Below are 19,315 nucleotides of genomic sequence, written 5' to 3'. Positions count from 1 at the left end.
ATTAATCTGTGCTTCCAAGTGTGAGTAATACAGGGAATTCTTAAGTACAGTTTTTGCATGTGAATGATGGAACCATCTTGGAATGCCAAATAGGACATAAGTGTGCATAGGCCTTGAGAGGGGAATTTCACCTTGTGTAAATGCCCAACAATGTAAGTACTGGTTGCAGAATCTAGCCCTTTGTGAACAAAAAGAGGACTTCAGTCTCCAGGGCTTTCACCAACACTAAATTCATTTAAAAATTAAGAGAATTAATAAATAGGTCAAACCTATGTGTAACACAGAAAACGAGGCAATAGACAAATATTTGGGATGTCATTTTGATTCTATTGTAATAAATACATGATAGCATAGCAAATCTGCAGAAAACGTAGTTAGCCACTACCACACAAGTGCAATATGGGGATAGAACATAGGCACTCCAGCTCCAAAACACAGGCCTCTGCCACGTGAGCTAAAAGATAATCTCTTCAAACAACTACTAGCAGTTGTACTTCTATCCTTTGTATGGCAATTACTCAAGATCAGTGGTGCACACTGATAAATGTATATTGGGTAGACACTGGCAGTTACACTACACTAATCCTTTTTATTATGTGGAAAAAATCAAGATATTCCATAAACCAAAGACAGACAGACAATAATGGATTTTGGACTGCTTAGCTCTCAAGTTGATAAAATAAAGTGGAAAGAAGTCTTCCTGTTATTGAAGCAGTTGGACATGACAATATGGGATTCTATATAGTTGAACATGCCAGTTTAGTAATATGACTTAAGTCTCCATTGTATATAGTTTACTATTTGTATTTGCCTAACATGCCACACTGCTCTAAAAAGTGATAGATAGGAAGTGAAATACCTAAATCTACTACTGAGACATGTATTACACATGCTTCTAAGTGAAAATGTGTGTTCTTTTAAAACACCAGATTGAACTTTCTGGGATTCCTCACTTAAAATACAGACAGCATATCACTTTTTTAAATTAAAAAGGCATTGAATTAGCCACCAGATGGAGCCAATAAGGTTACATGAACCAAACATTAAGGTAGTCATTCTAGCTCAGTCAGAGAGCACAATATTACTATATGTACTGGAGGAGAGCATTTTCTGGGAAATCTAGGCTATTGGCAAGGCAAATTCCAGTTACTGGCACAGGATTATTTTTGCCTTTGTACAAATTACTCATGCCAAAATAATTCTCTTAATAGGTGGCTTTTCTTATTTATTCAAAAAGTGCAGAAATCATTGCTTTTCCATGCTGAAGCAGGAAAACATAGCTATTTTCAAGAAACATGGTGTTAGAGCTGGTCTGAAGCCCCAATCTTGAACCTATGCCCACCGGGTTTGTGGGAAGGAGCCTATGCTGTCACACCACACTGACTCAGCTGTTTACTAGGGAATTCACAGAGGTGGATGGGCCAGCTTCCAGAATTCTGCTCCCTGCAGCCTGTTGGCCACATGATCTTGACCCTCATTGACTGGTGACCATATATAAACGTCCGGCTTCTATTCTAGTCTCGTTTGACTAAGAAGCTGTTGCCTGATAATTGCTACTCAGATCCCATTTGACCCTCCATTGCTGCTCCTCCTGATCCTGCCAGCTACTTCACTATGTTTCCCTGGGATTGGATCTCCTGGCCATTGGATTGCTTGCATGAACTCTGACCACTGATCTGGATTGCCCTTTGACCTACCTGACCCCCTGGGCATTAGAGTCAGGAAGTTTCTGGAAAAAGTTTATCAGAAAATGCCAATTCATTGAAACTTTTCCTTCAAAAGGGTTAATTTCTACCAAATTTTCATCAGGAAGAGATATTCATCTCTTAGATGGGATTTGTGGTCAGTGTATCTGACTGACACACATGTATGTAGGTTAGGGCACAAACGGTGAGGACCTGGGAAACAGGTTCAAGATGTCAACCACCAGGTGGCCAGATGAGTCAGGAACAGATGCAGTCTAGACCAGTGACTGGGCAGCTTGGACAGATATGGGCTGAAGCAGCGGCAAGAGCAGTCTGTAGAAACTACTAGCAGTAAGAGTGTTCCCAACCAGGTAGTGACAGCGATCAGAGCCGAGGCACTGTTTTCCTTAGGCACCTAGATACCTGCTGTGGAATCACCTGCGTGGGTCCTTGCCTATGGATTGGCTGACTCCTGGTTGAATGGTGTGGGGCCTATTACAGGACCTGCAGGTGATTGCCTCTGATGACTCATTCTCTCTGGTTTAGGAATGACTGTTCAGGCTTAAGCAGTCTAAGGCTCAAAGGTAACTCAGGTTTAGGCAGGCTCATCTCATTCTGCTGTGTGTGATTCTCCAAGGAAAGTGGCTATGTTTGTTGATGGGTTTCAATTTTAGCCCAAGGCGGACTTGGAAAAAACTTTCAAAATATCAGAAAAATTGCAGGACAGAAAAACCATCTCCTGCCTAGTTCTTGTTGTAAGTATGTAGAATTTTCAACGAATATGGGAAATGTACTGAACTCTAGCCCTCAGTAGCAAATTATAATTAACCTCTCTTTATCTATCTGTAATATGGGTACAAATAAATACCCATTTTACAGATTTGTGAGAGAATGAATTAACTGTAGATCTTCAGATAAGTCTGTTAAGTACATAAAATTATTTCAGTGGAGTATGTATTACTATTAATTATCTTACTTGAATCACTGCAAGACTGACAGTTAGAAAAGACTTAGTTGAGAGTATAAAATTGAGTAACAAAAAGGACAAATTGAAAGGGATGCATTTTTGTTTTTGTAATTCTAACTTTAAAATTTTTTTCTCAGAACCTGAAGTCAAAAAAGAAGAAAAGCCAGCAAAACCAGGTAACAGTTTGTAGACTTCAATGGATGATAGATACAGAGTATCTGTTCTCATTGGATCATAAATCAGGGACCAAAGCCAAAATTTTCAATCCTGTTTGGCTAAGGTTGAGCTCCTAAATCCATATTTAAGAACCTAGGATGAATGTTCAAAATTCCCTTAGTGATTTGGAAGCACAGGACCGACTTTCAGTGGGGCTTAAGTTATTTAGGAGCTTTTGAAAATTTTACCCAAAGTGACTTTCAGTAGAACTTAGCTCAAAAATTGCCATTGGTTATGTTTTTGTAACCCCATTCAAATGAAAATTGAGGGCATACTTTTAAATGAAGGAAAGGAAAAAAGTTTAGTAGCATTTTAAGGCATTTTTACATATAAATCATTTTAGTTACTATTATTACAATGTTAATCTTTTTTCTTGTGTTAAAATACAACACTAATTTATCCAGTCCTTGTTACAAACAGAGATAATTAAGCTTGTGCTTTAATGATTATGTAATAGCTATGATTCCTAAAATAATAGACCAGCTATATAGAATTATGTTGTTACTGTTTGCTAGGTGTAATATATGTCTGCTGGCATAAAGTCAGCATTTTCACCATTCTGCCTAACCGTCAATCAGCACAACATACTGAAAAGCTTTGACGTCCTTACAACACGTGGTTAATTGACCAAACAAATTCCCCACAGGGGAAATGATTACCATATTCCAACATGCAGGGAAAGTTGGGCGTAAATGCTTTGAGGAGGACTGAATATTCAAATACGATTCCAAAATTAATGAGTCTTGGATTTGACGCATTAAAAAATCCCCTTTAACTGTGTGATCTTAATCTTCTGTAATGTGCTTTGGAAAGCTTGTAACCAAAGCTGAAAAAAAGTCAGTGGAGTTACAGTCCAGTCATTATCCCTCTGGTTTACTTCAAAATTAATTTGGCTAGCAATATGGGAAAAGAATCCCATGAGCATTGTCAAGAGTTAATTATATTTCAGCATTCCAAATGACATCATATGCATATATTTTTCCCCCTAAAGTCCATCAGCATGTTCGTACTTTCCACAAATTTATGCATTCTCCACATTAATAGTCTCTATTAATTATTAGTTCTATCAGTCCCCATTAATTAACCAGCATATTGAAGCATATGCACAAAGGTGATATTTTTTTACACTTAAATGAGATTAGTCAATAATAAAGAAGGGTCTGAGCAGTTAAGTTCAGATCCATATCCAAACTACATCCATGGTGCATTATAGAGATAACTGCCAACTGCAAATATGGCTTGAAATATATATTTCATTTTGGAGTTTTGATCTGAGCTCATCTCTACACAATAACAGTATGTGAACGCACGCACACACAAGCATATCCCATAGAAGAATGGTACCTTTGACCCCAATTATTTGTACAATTTCCCTGAAAACTGTTTTAATATACTTTAGGTACATTCTGTGTGGGTTGTATGTTGCCTGCTATGAAACATCAGGAAAATTACATCTAAAGGTCAGGATTTAATAATTGTGTTGAAAGAATGTTCATCAGGCATTCCAACTACACATGTGTGAATAGCAAATACAATGCACATACCTAAACTGCCTTTAGCTGTAATTTCATTCTCTCCAGTTCCATCTTTGGAATATTTGTCCCTCTGGGAGTTTGAGACTTATAGTACTTTAAAGCCATTAACATTTAATGCCGTCATATGAGATTACTCTGTTTCAACAAGATCTGCATTTCCCAATGCACTTCTATTGTTCATCTGACAAACTGAGTGTAGGAAATGAGGGAAGATTTGGACCATTACTACAGTTCCCCTTAGGCATGCAGCTCAGATTAAAGATGAACTGGGCCCTTTCATAAAAGATCCCTAAATAACCTATATTCCTTCCTTACCCTGTCACGGGGCACACCACTCACTGCCGGACTGTTACCTTCTCTAGGTACTCTGGGGATTGGCTTGTGGCAGATGTCCCCTTACCTCCATTCATGGTTTGCACACCATTACTCCATCCTCCATGAGGCTGTGGGAGGTGCTGCAGAATTGCAGTATCCTCTTCGTGACTTGGCCCTCTAGTCATGTCACTATCCATGTTTCCCCCTTTGGGGGGCGGAGGGTCTTCAGTAGTCTAGGCAGTCTTCCCATTCACTGCTTCAGTGCCACTCACCTCATGGCTGGTAGCCCATCCTCTTCTCCGGGTTCCAGCCCAGGGATTCTCAACTCAGCTGTCCAGGCCTCACTGCTTTATCCCTGGGCTTCTTCCTAATACAGGTTCCCTTTCCCTTTTTGGGTCTACCAGTTCCCAAAGTCTTTTCCCAGCTTCCTAATGCGTTAATTGGCTCATCTGGCCTGCATTCAACCATGCAGCAAGTGTGTGGTGTAGTCACCCCATCACATACCCCTGTTGTTACCCCAAGAAGTTTTCCTTCATATTCCTGTGATACAAAGTGTTCCTGAGTTGAAACTTGGAGAATACATCTTAACCCCCACCAAAAAATTAGTGTCAATTCATTCTTTAGTCTCAAATACTTTGGGTATTTGGAATGTGTGTGTGTGGCAATCCGAATGGAGATGGCACAGAAACAGCAATTATATGAAGTCGGATATATTGGAACTGGCTTTACTGTGCCTCTTCTCTAGATGTAGGATGTAGATGGCTTTCATTTGGGCACTATCTGATTTCCGATGGAGAGCTACAGTATAAGGATTGATTTATTGTGGCTTAATGCCGCTGGAGGACCTAATAGCATTGGTCAATTATTCATTATAATGGTAAAACAATTCTTCATGGTATTTAAGGAGATTTGCCTTTACCACTGCACCACATCATCATGATTAATCAGAAGAGTGGTGGTGAAATTATGCTCCAGGGAGCTTTCTAGCAGTGTGGATGACCAGAATAAATAGCAGTGAGAGGAGGGATAGCCTAGTGGTCTCCTAGTGAGAGACATGGGTTCAATTTCCTACTTCACTCCCAACTCTCTGAGTGACCTTAAGCATGTGCCTGAGTTCCCCCTTTTAATACTTCCTTAACTCATAAAGATGTTGTGAGGATAATTACCTTGAAAACTGTGAAGTGTGAAGATACTGTATTAATGAGAACTATATGAGTGCCATAAGATAGATATTGTGAGGAAGGCTGAGAGGCCATTCTGTGTTCAGGAGAGCTGTTTTATTGGGTAATATTGGGGTTTTTAATTCAGTCCACAGGTTTTCTTTTGTCTATCTTGCCAACCACCATTCTTTCTTCCCTCTTACTGTGTCCCTTCAGTTGAGTTACTGTTGCCAGGAGCTGTTTGGGCAATCTTCAGTAGTATACTGAAGAGCAGAGCAGGGCAGGGAGGTCACAAGCTCCTCTTTTTCCAATCAGTTTGCTGCTTTTGATCTTCTTTGGGGGATTATAATTTAGATGCATGCACAGCAGGCAGGCCTTTCTGCAGAATCAGTCTCCCTGCTGCTTAACCAGCAACTACTTTCCTGCAGGGCTCAGAAGAGCAAAAATTTATTATGATGGATCAAGTCCACTAATCTCAAAAACGGGGGGTAAATGGCTTATTGTGCTGCCCCCTTGAATCAGGAGGCAATAATTTCACAAAAGCGGGTAAACTGGTCTTGGATAGGGTGATAAATCCTGATGAATTCCATTCTAAAGCTTTTTTTCAAAACTATTTAGTCTGAGATATGCAGAACTGTCCAAATATAATAAATCTTCTTTTTCTGCCAGTTTGTTGATAATGTGTATTTCACAATCTCAAGCACCTTGTAACCACAAGAATAAAGCTGTTTCATCCAACCTTAAATTAAAACTGTATTGAAGATTAAGCAGAATCATGTGACACGTTTTAACTCATGCTGTTACCTGAAGTATATTCCTTGGAAAGTTTGAAAGGAGCAAAGCACATTCATATGGGGGAGAGGCTTTTAGACCTTGATTCAAGAAAGCACATCAGTAGGTGCTTAAGTTTCTTTCAAGGCACTGAGACTCGAACACGCGCTTAACTTTAAGCATGTGCTTCTGTGGACAGAGATGGATTTAAGCACATGCTTAAAAGTTTTCCTACTTGGGACCTGAGAGAGGGAATGGTATTAAAACGCCACATCTTTTTACTTTTAGAATCATAGAAGATTAGAGTTGGAAGGGACCTCAGGAGGTCATCTAGTCTAGTCCAACCCCCTGCTCAAAGCAGGACTAACCTCAGCTAAATCATCCCAGCCAGGGCTTTGTCAAGCCTCAGCTTAAAAACCTCTAAGGATGGAGATTCCACCACCTCCCTAGGTAACCCATTCCAGTGCTTCACCACCCTCCTAGTGAAAAACTTTTTCCTAATATCCAACCTAGACCTCTCCCACTGCAACTTGAGACAATTGCTCCTTGTTCTGTCATCTACTACCATTGAGAACAGCCTACCTCCATCCTCCCTGAAAGGAAACCCCTTTCATGTAGTTAAAGGCTACTATCAAATCCCCCCTCATTCTTCTCTTTTGCAGACTAAACAAGCCTGGTTCCCTCAGCCGCTCCTCATAAGTCTTGTGCTCCAGCTCCCTAATCATTTTCGTTGCCCTCAGCTGGACTCTCTCCAACTTGTCCACGTTCTTTTTGTAGCGGCGGGCCCAAAACCGGACACAATACTCCAAATGCGGCCTCACTAATGCTGAATAGAGGGGAATAATCACTTCAGTTGACCTGCTGGCAATGCTCCTACTAATGCAGCCCAATATGCTATTAGCCTTCTTGGCAACCAGGGCACGCTGCTGACTCATATCCAGTTTCTTATCCACTGTAACCCCCAAGTCCTTTTCTGCAAAACTGCTCCCTAGCCCATTGGTCCCCAGTCAGTAGCTGTGCATGGCATTCTTCCGTCCTAAGTACAGGACTCTGCACTTGTCCTTGTTGAACCTCATCAGATTTCTTTTGGCCCAATTCTCCAATTTGTTTAGATCACTCTGTATCCTATCCCTACATTCCATAGTATCTACCACTCCCCCTTAGTGTCATCTGCAAACTTGCTGAGGGTGCAATCTACCCCATCCTGTAGATCATTAATGAGGATGTTGAACAAAACCGGCCCCAGGATCGACCCCTAAAGCACTCCACTTGTTACTGGCTGCTAGCTAGACACTGAGCCATTGATCACTACCCGTTGAGCCCAATGATCTAGCCAGCTCTCTATCCATTTTATAGTCCATTCATCCAAACCATACTTCTTTAACTTGCTGATAAGAATACTGTGGGAGACCGTATCAAAAGTTTTGCTAAAGTCAAGGTATATCACGACCACCACTTTCCCCACATCCACAGAGCCAGTCACCTCTTCATAGAAGGCAATCAGGTTGGTCAGACATGACTTGCCCATGGTGAATCCATGTTGACTGTTCCTGATTACCTTCCTCTCTCCAAGTGCCTTAAAAATGGATTCCTTGATTTTTCCAGGGATTGAGGTGAGGCTGACCAGTCTGTAGTTCCCTGGATCCTCTTTCTTCCCTTTATTGAAGATGGGCACTGTATTTGCCTTTTTCCAATCATCAGGGACCACCCCCAATTGCCACGAGTTTTCAAAGATAATAGCCAATGACTTCATTTGAGACCTGCATAGTTTTAAACATATCATTTAATTTGGAGAGGGATTTTTTTTGTATTATATCTTCAATATATGTTATTTCTTCATTTATAATGAGTTTAGAAGCCAAAAAGGTAAAAGAAGATAAAGTGGTCCTTCATCCTGCTGCTGAAGGTATGTCTTCATTTTTTCTTTTAAAGTTTGTCACATTTTAAAGAGAAAATCTGTTTAAATACTTGAGGACAGTTTTTGCTACTCTTACTCACGCTGAATAGCACCTTACTCTATAAGTAGCCCCACTGAAGTCAATAGGACTTTTTGTGGAGTAAGGTGCTACGTAACATGCATAACAGTGTCAGAATTTGGTCCTTAACCATTTTTTGTGTCAAGGTATAAGGTTCACAGTCTAGGAAACAAGTTCTGCCTTTGGTGGTCACGAAGAGACTTCTGTTGAGCTCAGTTTCCCTTTTGGCCCTTTACTTGTAATGTAGTTACAAATTAATGTCTCAATAGCATGAATTTAAGGTCCAATCCAAATCCCAGTAAAGTCAGTAGGAGTCTTTGTTGGGTAACCCTTTTGTTTATAATGTACATTTAACTGCAATCAAAAAATAAATTTGTCTAGCTATAAAACATCATGCATATTATTTTGTTATTACTTGGTACAATAAATGGTTCTAGAATTGCATCCATTTCACTTAATAATGATTTCTTTTCTTATAACTCACATTCACAATTACACATACGTTCACTGTCTGAGTAGTAAACTACTGTCATCTAGACGGAAAACTTGATAATCAGTATGCATATTCTGCTTTTAGCTTTACCAATTTATGGTTCAATAAACTGAAGGATTTCTCTCCTTAACCCTTATCTGAAGCCAAATTACAGAAATATACCACATATAATTAATACCCTTCTGGCATTCAGAAGAGCAGGCAAGATTCAATTGAACTGAATATAAAACTGGTGAAACTACCAAGTCTAGTTACCAAGATTAACTGAGGACAACCTCAAGAAATTTGACAACCATCTTATCTGGAGATAAAATCTAGATAGTTTACTGATCATATTCAGACCTAGTTGAGTTCCAATTATTTCAGTGAAATTCCACCTGCTTACATCATTGATCATATGTTAGGGATATGATTTATACATGGCCAGATGTTGCCATCTTTACTCACATTGAGCAGTACTTTGCTCCAAAATAGTCTTATTAATTTCAAGGTGATTCATTCCAGAGTAAATTACCACCCAATGTAAGTAAGGACAGCAGAATAAAGCCCATAATCTTTTAACCATGCGCTTATCTAATTTCAACATTTCTGAGAGAGATACACTCATTATATTTTTGAAAATCTTCCAAGTTATTGACATTTAACTGTGAGCTTTCTTCTGTCCCATTATTATAAAAGTTGGTTGAAAATCAGAATTTGTCTAGGGGAAATTCTGATATTTCTCCATTTTTTTCATCCCTGGGATGGGGGATATATGCACTCCAGTGAGGAAGGAGTTAAAAAGCCTCTTTGGGCACAATCTGCCTCAACCTGGGGCAGATGTGAGGTTTGTCATGCCTGGAGATGAGTGGCTCAGTGCAGGGTGTCACTCTGAAGGAGCAGGACTGCAGCCCCGGGATGCTGGAACTTGGAGTGCTGCCGCATCCCCTGGTTTGAAGTAGTAACAACAAACACCAAATAGATGGTTTCCATCAGTAGCATTTTTTCTGCAGCCCAGAGCTCCCCAGCACCTGGACAAAGGAGAAGCTGATCAGGAAAGTGGCTTGAGATCATTGGCCCAGAGGTCCGAGAAAGGGGAAGAGCTGGTACTTCTCTTTTCTTCCCCAAGGCCTAGAACTTCAGCATAATCAAAATGTATATTTTCTCATGTATAATTTCAATTTTGCAGAAACTGCATTTTCTGTCAAATAATATTTAGATGGAAAATTTCTGACCAGTCTAATTATTTGGTGTATTTGATTAGAGAGAGGCATGAACTAAAGGTTAAAGCATAAGTCTGGGAATCAGGAATTTTAAAATTGAAATTCCATTCTGACATTGACTCCCTGTGGCTTTGGGCAAGTGACATTGCCTTTTTCCATCTGTAAAATGTGGATAATCACACACAGTTACCTATCTGACTCAGCTTCTATTCCTAATCCTGACGTGGATGTCTGTGTGAATTAAGGCAAATTACTCAACCTCTCTGTGTCTCAGTTTTCCCAGATGTAAAATGGAAATAATAGTTTCTACTTAGGAATGTAAAGGCTTAATTCTTAATGTCTGAAAACAATTTGAGAACTTTGGATAGACTGCCATATTAAACTATTATTATCGAGATTATAGATGTGGTCAAATATTGTCCATCAAATAAATTATTTGATGAATTTCAAGAAATTGTAAATCAATATTTGTGTTTTATTTGCATAGCTGTAACAATTTATTATTATTATTATTATTATTATTTAGAATTTATAACACTAAGTATTAAAATGATCTTGTTATGGTTACACCGGCCATTATCTCAGCTTCATAAATTAATATTCTAAACTGATGCTTGCTATTAATTTAATTTGCTAAATTAAAATTCATAGCTAAGAAGGAATCTCTTTTCGTTTCTTTGTTTGGGTTTTTTCTTTACATCATACAGTCTGAGTTCCATCTTCAGAATTCAAACATGTAATATAACAGCATTTACCTAAAGCTTATTTTGTATTGAAAAGTGATTATTTTTGTATTTTTAGGCAAAAAAGTCGAAGCCAAACTACCAGGTACGTTGCTAATGTACATAGCAGAATGAGAGATAATAGCACCAATAATCTTCAAAGATTGTTGTAAAAAGACTATAGCTTAACACTTCAGGGGCCAAATGTTTTGGTATGTGAATTCCACAGCCATGACAAATGGGGTCATAGGAATACTGCTATCTTCTCTCACCAACATGATCTGCTCCTTCACACTGCTGATTTCTTGCTTGCCGCCACTAAGAGTTCTTATCCTACATCCCCTCGTAGTGCAAAATGTTCCGTTATTTCTGCTGTGATCCAAGTATTGGCTCCTGTTGCTGTCCCATTTAATCTTGGACAACAGCAGCCACAAGTGGGGAATGGGTGATTGCAGAATAGCTGCTCTGTGAAGGAAGACACATTTCTACTTCACTGTGAAATAAGCCCAGCTAACCTTGGATTTCTTTTAGTGTTTCACTCTGGGGGTGAAAAAGAACCTCTGAGAATTTTTTCACAATGAAAACATGTATTTCCCTCCCCCCATGTGGAAAAACTACACTGAGTCCTGCCTGGTATCCTGCCAACCATGATAAGGGGCCATGTCCTCAGTTGGTAGAATTCGAAATAGCTCCAGTGAGGTCAGTGGAACTATGCTCATTTATACCACGTGAAGATCTGTCTGCATGTTCCATTAGACTCCCTCTTGGGACTTGCTCTGCAGCTTGCTTTGCTGCTCTACTTAAGAGGAGCACTGTTTTTCCCCTGGCTAGTTGTTGCTGTGGACTATAGCATATAGCCTAACCAGAAGGGAGGCTAAAACCGTACATGGTAGATCATGTACCCATTAGAATGTGATGTGTGGACCAATGTATTAGCCATCACCTTTCCTAGTGCTCTCTTGAACAGTATGCAGACCTCTAATGACCCTATGACCTGGTTCTCTAATGAACTGGAGCAATACAGCACTTATAGAAACATTTTTGCAATTTAGTGAGGGGGAATGCAGAATCTCAGTGACTGAGTGAACTTAGGGAGGCAGAATGAATCCTGTGCAGCCATCCCTACATCCCTTTGTGGAATGAAGTTTATTACTTCCTCACCCACATAGCTAGCCTACAGTGTAACTGGCATAGAGATGGGTTAATAATGGATTGGCAATCTTGAAAAAAAAAAAGTTTTGAGTTGAACCAAAACCAAAATATTTTGAAATTTTCAGCAAATCAGAGTTGACATTTTTTTGTTTAGATTCTGACCATTTTAAAATGTTTAATTAAAAAAAAATTAAAGGAAATTTCAAAATGAAAGGTCATTTCAAACTTTTAAAAAACCCTGAAATGTTCCAGTTAGAAAATTATGAGTCAAAACATTTTGATTTTTCAGATTTTGTTTTGGTTTATTCAACTGAAACAATCAGGCAAAATTGACGTGAAATGTTTTGGTGTTGCCAAATCTGCATTTTTCACACAGAAAAGAAAAAGGTTTGTGTGAAAAATGTTGCCCAGTTCTTAATTGCTACCAATTTAGAATTGTTCATGCACTGATGAAGAGGGTGTAATTAGTTCTAAGGGAGTTTTACCGGAGCCTAATTTAGACTGCCTTACACATCACTTCTTATTTGGCATAAAATGAGTTCTCAGGACCTCTTCAGTCCTGACAATGCTCTCCTTTTCTGTTTTTGCAAATGTGTATAATATTTGTACACAGTATGCTGGATGCTGTATATTCTATTTTATGGATTATCGAAGCTTTGTGTTATTGACCTAAGTGCAAATAGAACAAACTCATTGAAACATATAGTATAGTGATGTACATATTAAAAATATACTTTTCTTTCTCTTTTTTCTAGCTACAGTAGTGAAACCTCATGCACCCAGTAAGTATAATATCAACAGAGAATCTTACATTTGCATGAGGAAGGAAACTTCACACGTTTCTTGTCAGAATGGGGTTCTAAGTGTTGAAAATGGGTGAGATGGAAGCCTAAGGAGTTATTCTAGATTTATACTCGTGTAACTGAGATGAGAATCTAACATGCCAATTATGGCACCAACAGTAACACATCTGCACCTGATTTTGGACCGGTATGTCTGTTCATGGAAGGAGCATTTCAGTTTTACATTGAAATACTGTAATCTAAGCTAACATGTAATCTCTATCCTATTGTTTTTATTTGCAGAGCATGAATCCATTAAACAAGAAAAAGTTGTTTCCCATGCCAAACCAGGTAGTCTTTTGTGTTCACTTTCAAGACTCATCTAAGGACCCTCTTCTGTTAGATTTTATGGGCTATGCAGAACTGGGGGATTTTCTGTTGATTCAGGGAAGGGGTTGATTTTGTTTTGGGTTTTTTTGTTTGCAAAATTCAGTGAGGAAAATTTATTTCTTACAGGGCCATGTTGTGAATACCTTGTTCCTAATGGTGAGCTGTCGTTCACACAAGTAGGACCACTGGCTTCAGTGGAACAATTTTTGAGAATCTCCTCACTAGTGGGAGTAAGGCATTTATAACTTGGCCTTCAGTGAGCCAACGGTAAATATTCTGAATTCCCTCATCTAAGCTTTTCCCCTAACACAATCACTTGTTACCTCAGATGGCCCAAGTCTAAAAGAGGATGGGAAATAGTACCACGGGGTAAAACACAGTCCTGTGCAGAGCACCAGCTTATAGCCTATGAACTGCTTCCAGACAAGGAGTTCAGCAATTAATAGGCCTTGCGTTGACCTTGTGCAGTGGGGTGAATTGTGAATTTCACCCATTGTGAGGACCACAGTGGGCCAGATTGTGAATCTTTTCTCTCTCACTGGACAGCAGTTACGTGCATGAATATTCCCCCTGAGATAGCAAGGGGATTCACAATAGGAGAAAAGCATGGTAAGAGGATTCTTTGATAGAAAACTCAGTTGTTTGGTGCTCAGTTTAAACTGCTCCAGAATAGCCTTATTGTATGGAATAGGCACTGAAACAGCAGATATTTGAGTCTCATTGATCTTGTTTGACAGTGTTGCTGTTATCATGGGAACTAGCTTTGCATAAAAACAAACTCTTCTTGAATCAGCTCGCTAATATACATCTTACAAACATTCCTTCAGCATCAGGCAGACAGGTCTTTTTTTCTCACCTATTTGTCTGATCAAACATTTTTGTTGTGGCTGTGACTGCTTCATTGGGAATGAAATATTGTTTGTTAGTTTCCACATCTCCCTTGTATAACAGTGGAGCATAGTAGTAGACTTAGAATGTCATAGGTACGCGTAGGATCCCCCTGCAAGATTCTAGTGCGTGGAGCAACTGGTGCTATTTAGAGCTCTCCTATTGCTGCCTTCTTGGAGTGGAGGGCAGGCAGGCAATGTTCCTCACCCCAGTCTTTGAAGATCCAGAATCTGTTTTTTGCCTCATTGTATATTATTTGTTTACTGTTACTAGTGACTATTTAGTGAAGCTGGTGCAAGAAGGTGTAAAATACATTTTCCTTCACCTGTTTGGTCCTGAGTCCAATGGTACCACCATCCTTTCATGGATGGACAGCTGTAAGATTCCCTCTTTGATTTAACCAGGCACCCCCTTGGTATGTAGTGCTGACTCTTGCAAACCTCCTGGCAGTGAGGTGGTTGCTGCCACGTTTCACTGTGGCAACCTGTAGGGGCTTGATCAGGGTCTATCTGATTGGGCACCAGCATTAATCCTGGGCTGAGTATGGCCTGCAAAGACAGCAGCAACTCATGGGTTGGATAAATTTGCATGTCAGCATAAGTGAACTCTGCTGAGGCAGTCTCCTGCTCTTGGCAATGAAACCATCTAGTTCCAGTTCATTGCACACTGATGGAGGGTTGGAGGCTTTTTCTTGGCTCCTTTGTTGCATGCAACACTTTCAGTCAGCATGAATACTTGCCCCCTGAGCACAGAGAAATTAGCACTGACTTAATGGTCAGCCATATCTCCTCCAGATGTCAGCATATAGTTCCCAGTTCTGAATGTGGTGGTTTTTGAATATCACACAACCAATATAACCATCTGGTTGCAAAGCTGTTATCTTGGGCTGGTTTAGGAGCTTGCACAGTTATAAGACAGACTAGAGCCCCTGAAAATTAAATCCTTAATGAGATTAAATCCTTAATAGGTTGTTGAATTTTTTTTTATAAGAGTTCTTTTCTCAAATGATTCCTGGCTGCTTTGGAGAAGTGTAGCAGTTTGTTGGTGACTGGAAGTACTTATTTGAAAGTATCACTTGTAATAGTTCTTCTTCCTGCTGTGTGCCAGTGAGTGCTTTTGCAGACTGAATGATAAAAACCATATTTTGTCCAGGGCAGCTGCCTTCTTTTTCACTTTAATTCACAGCAGCTTCATAATATAATTTCTATTGTTCGTGCCACCAGATTTAGAGGTATTACGAGACTGAGAAATCAGAGAATTTAGGAGAACATATTGATCCAAAAAGGAAAAAAATAAATTCAGATATTTTTGTAACCAGCCAAAACAAGAGAACCAAATTCATTCAGGGTGTAACACGGACTATCAAGGGAAACACAAGCATCTATTTGTACCCTTATGTTTTCACATTTAACAACATCAGAACAAGGAAGAATATTAATGATGGGACAGCATCAAAACAAGTACTGTGTAGAGGAGGGAAGTTCTGTTTTGTGAAGAATTTCAAGATTTTGAAATTTGACTTCATTCCTAAGCGGAATAAAATGTGAAAATTTGGAAAAAATTCAGTGAAAGGAAGGTTCCTTTATTTATCAGTCAAAATGTTCTCTTTGACAATCTTGTATGAAGTATGTTGTTACACACACAAGTGTGTTGAAGTGTGTTGTTGTTTGAAGTCTGTTGTTCTATATCAATGTAATGCAAAATATTTAAAATATGGGTGAAAAAAGTAATTTCAAAATGAAAAATCAAAATGTTTCCTTCCAAAAATGTTGAAACAGGGGGCACTTTGAAGCTCAGAACTTTTTCCCCAAAAATGGAATTTTGACTAACTCAGCATGACTTCAATAATTGTTTTGATTTCAATGATGCTAAATGCTCTGACAGAAGATGGCGCTGTTTAAATTTTTCCCACCCTCTCAACACAAAAATTTCAGGTCTTTAGGTAAGCACTCAGATGTTTAAAGGCTTCCCTAACCCACCGCCCCTCTTCTCCTGGTTTCACTCAGTTCTTAGGTTTGGTCTACACTTACCCGGTGATTCGGCAGAGTAGTTTGCATAACTCCCGTCGACTGCTGTACTTCTGTTCTGCGCGGTGTCTTCCCGTTGACTCACCACTACACCACTTGAGGAGGTGATTTTAGTACGTCGACTTCCTGATCGATTGAGAGGGTCTACACTGACCACTCAGTTGATCCAGATAAGTTGATCTGATGGTGGCAACTTTGCCGCCGTCAGTGTAGACACAGGTAAAAGGGCTATTCAGCCACCTTTTGAAGATCTGAATGGATGTGAGAAGGAGGACTACATCTGTAAGGGGAAGTTCTGACACCAGGGAGATGAGCAGATCCATAGGGCTAGATTATGGGCAGCTGATAGGTGGGTGAATATAGAAGAGGGGTCCTCAATCTTAACAAATTATGTTTGGATCTTCAGAAAGATTTGTCTTTTGTCTCATTGTTCACTTATCTATATCTATCTGTTGTCTCTTGTCTGATATTTAGATTGTAAACTATTTGGGACAAGGACTATTTTTTTTGTTCTGTTTGTACAGTGCTAGAGCAATGAGGTACTGATCTATGATTGGGTCTCCTAGGCGCTACGGTAATACAAATAATAAATAATAATGGTTTGATTTGTGAGTACTCAATTGTTGTTTTTACAAAAATAGTTTACACTAAGGTTTGATTTCACATGCCTGTCTAATGAATGCTTCATTCAATGGGACTACTTGATCTCAATATGCCAAACAAGATTCAGACGTGGTGCTGTGCTCTCCCATATTAGGTGGGAGAACTGGAAAATGTACGTATATGTGCCCTTATACTGACTTCATTGCACATGTTGCAAAAGCACCTGAGTACACAGCACTGGCACAGCCATAGTCTTACCATAACCAAATGCTGAGCTAACCTCAGGAAATCTCAACAAATTTATTTTTTTTAAAAGGGCTGTCCTCCCTATATTCTTAATTTGAGAATAGGAAGGATATAGTAAAAGATTCATGGGGAAAATATTCTTGTGAGACTTTCATCATAACTATGGAAAGCAAAAACATTCAGTTTAAAGTTCACATAGGCACTGAGACTTGTAAGTGCTTTCCAAAGCAATGGAATCTCTAAACCTTATGAGGGTCACTCATCACTAATCCATTTGGATGGTAAAGGGCCCACTTTAAAGTCATCTAGGCCTTCCCTACTTTATCAGCATATGAAACCGTAAATATAGAAACTCTAGATGAATGATAATGCATGGGAATTAAAATGTGAACATTTTAAAATTTAGCTGAGATGTAAAAAGGAGCTGCTTTATCTAAAACAGCTGCTTCTTCAAACTCCTGGCTGTGCCCAGTTTCAGAGGCAGCTGTGAGATGGAGCTGAGTCAGTTTTCAGTGCACAGCTCTCATATTCATCTGACAAGCACATTGCAAGGAAAAAATATAGTTCAGTAAGAAAAACAGCTGAACTGAATGGAAATGAACAGAAACTACCAACTACTTCATGACAGTTGAAAAGTTTCACTGTTCAGTTCTGTAATTTCTTTATTATCGATATACAATAAAGGTATTTTTTTCTTAGCTAGATTACACTTCATCTGTGTTGATTTCCTTTGAAATAAGCCAGTTATTTTATTGTGTACATTTAGGGGCAAAAGAGCTCCTTTCTTTGTAGATTCTAAGGGTTCCCTTAAAAAGAAACTGATACGAGAAGAGAGGATTTGTCACACCATTGCTAAGGATGAACATGCTCTGAGGATTTAGTTCTTCAGAAGCTAATGCTCAGCACATATTTGGGAGTGGGACTCCCAAAAGTTTTAAGACTGGCTCGTTGGAAAACACATTTCATTTTGAGTGGCTTATTCGAAGACACTATCAAATGTGTTGCTGTTTCCCATTGCTTAAAGCCGGGGGCCTAATAATTTGTCCTGTCACAAAATATTTCACCAGGCAATCAGAATACATATTCTTTTACAGTGCTACAATAGAATAGCGATTCTAGAAGAGTGTGTTTATTTTGTTACTGTGATTCATGTAAAATATGATGTATTTTAGAAATATATTGCTAACATCATATGAATTTCTATCTTTTATATCTTTTTCTTAATACAGAGGAAAAAATCAAACAAGAAAAGACAGCACCCACTAAAAAATCAGGTAGGGAGGTGTTTTCCTTTCTAGACTTATGCTTTTTACAATTCTGTGCAGAATTCACACTATGTACTAAATTTACATTGCAGTTATTACTCAGAATCACTGTGAAATACGTACCTGGTGACAGTTAGATCCAGACTGTCCCTTCAAGTGTAGTTCTTTGGAAGGTGCTATGTACCTCAGAGTTGATCAAGTATAATAGTAACTTAGGGTGTAAGCTGTTTGAGGTCCTGGTCCATGACTGAGGCTCCTAGCTACTAAAGTAATAGAGATAATAGTAATAATAAATTCTCCAACATAAAGTATGTTGTGGATATTTTTTCCATTGCATAATTCCTGTGCATCATCTTGAATATGCTACCTAATTTCTGTTCTTATTTGGTGCATGACCTTCCTTGCAAATTAGATACCCATTGATATTGTGTATATTTGAAAAGAGTTGCTTTCTTTTGTCTTTATGTTGCACTGTGTAGGAACTTACATGACAATGGTATTTGAACACATAGTGATGATACATAACCTCAGGCCTGCATATCTAGTAAAAATATTGTTTTGATATTCGTTATACAAATATACTACGAAAGGTTTCCACAGTAAAGTCCAAAATAGTTTATCTTATATCACAGTGCTGATAGTTTTGGGGGAATTACTAGAGAATATTGCAATATTTTTATATGGAATATTGGGGCTCTCACACCATATTTACAAGTGCTGTTAAATGAGTTAGCTATCAGAGATGGTTATAGAATGAAAGCAATAACATCCTTGTATCTTCAGCCATTTCTATAACTAAATTCAAACCTTTCTTTTAATGTTCAGGTAAATTTCATTTCTGGCTTGTGACCCAAACTACCACAAAAAATTCTTCTTGTATTATAGGTGGGTGTGGTTGGAAACAGAAGTGTCAGAAATTT

The 19,315-nt window shown here is 38.8% G+C and overlaps 1 protein-coding gene across 10 annotated transcripts in view; it reads left to right on the top strand.

Moving 5' to 3' along the window:
• Nucleotides 1-19,315, top strand: part of TRDN (triadin) — a 301,086-nt gene that overhangs the window by 249,763 nt on the left and 32,008 nt on the right. For all 10 annotated transcript variants that reach the window (XM_067546684.1, XM_067546692.1, XM_067546686.1 and 7 more), the window contains 6 exons: nucleotides 2,790-2,828; nucleotides 8,505-8,555; nucleotides 11,122-11,148; nucleotides 12,950-12,976; nucleotides 13,280-13,327; nucleotides 18,360-18,404. In XM_067546684.1, coding sequence (XP_067402785.1) covers nucleotides 2,790-2,828; nucleotides 8,505-8,555; nucleotides 11,122-11,148; nucleotides 12,950-12,976; nucleotides 13,280-13,327; nucleotides 18,360-18,404 — 237 coding nt within the window. The remainder of the gene's footprint in view (nucleotides 1-2,789; nucleotides 2,829-8,504; nucleotides 8,556-11,121; nucleotides 11,149-12,949; nucleotides 12,977-13,279; nucleotides 13,328-18,359; nucleotides 18,405-19,315) is intronic.

Source organism: Emydura macquarii, unplaced genomic scaffold, assembly GCF_026122565.2.
Source record: "Emydura macquarii macquarii isolate MOO-44397 ecotype Brisbane River unplaced genomic scaffold, CSIRO-AGI_Emac_v2 contig_1146, whole genome shotgun sequence".
Lineage (NCBI taxonomy): Eukaryota > Metazoa > Chordata > Testudines > Chelidae > Emydura > Emydura macquarii.
Note: the sequence above shows the minus strand (reverse complement) of the source record. Positions and strands in the feature narration are given on the sequence as shown.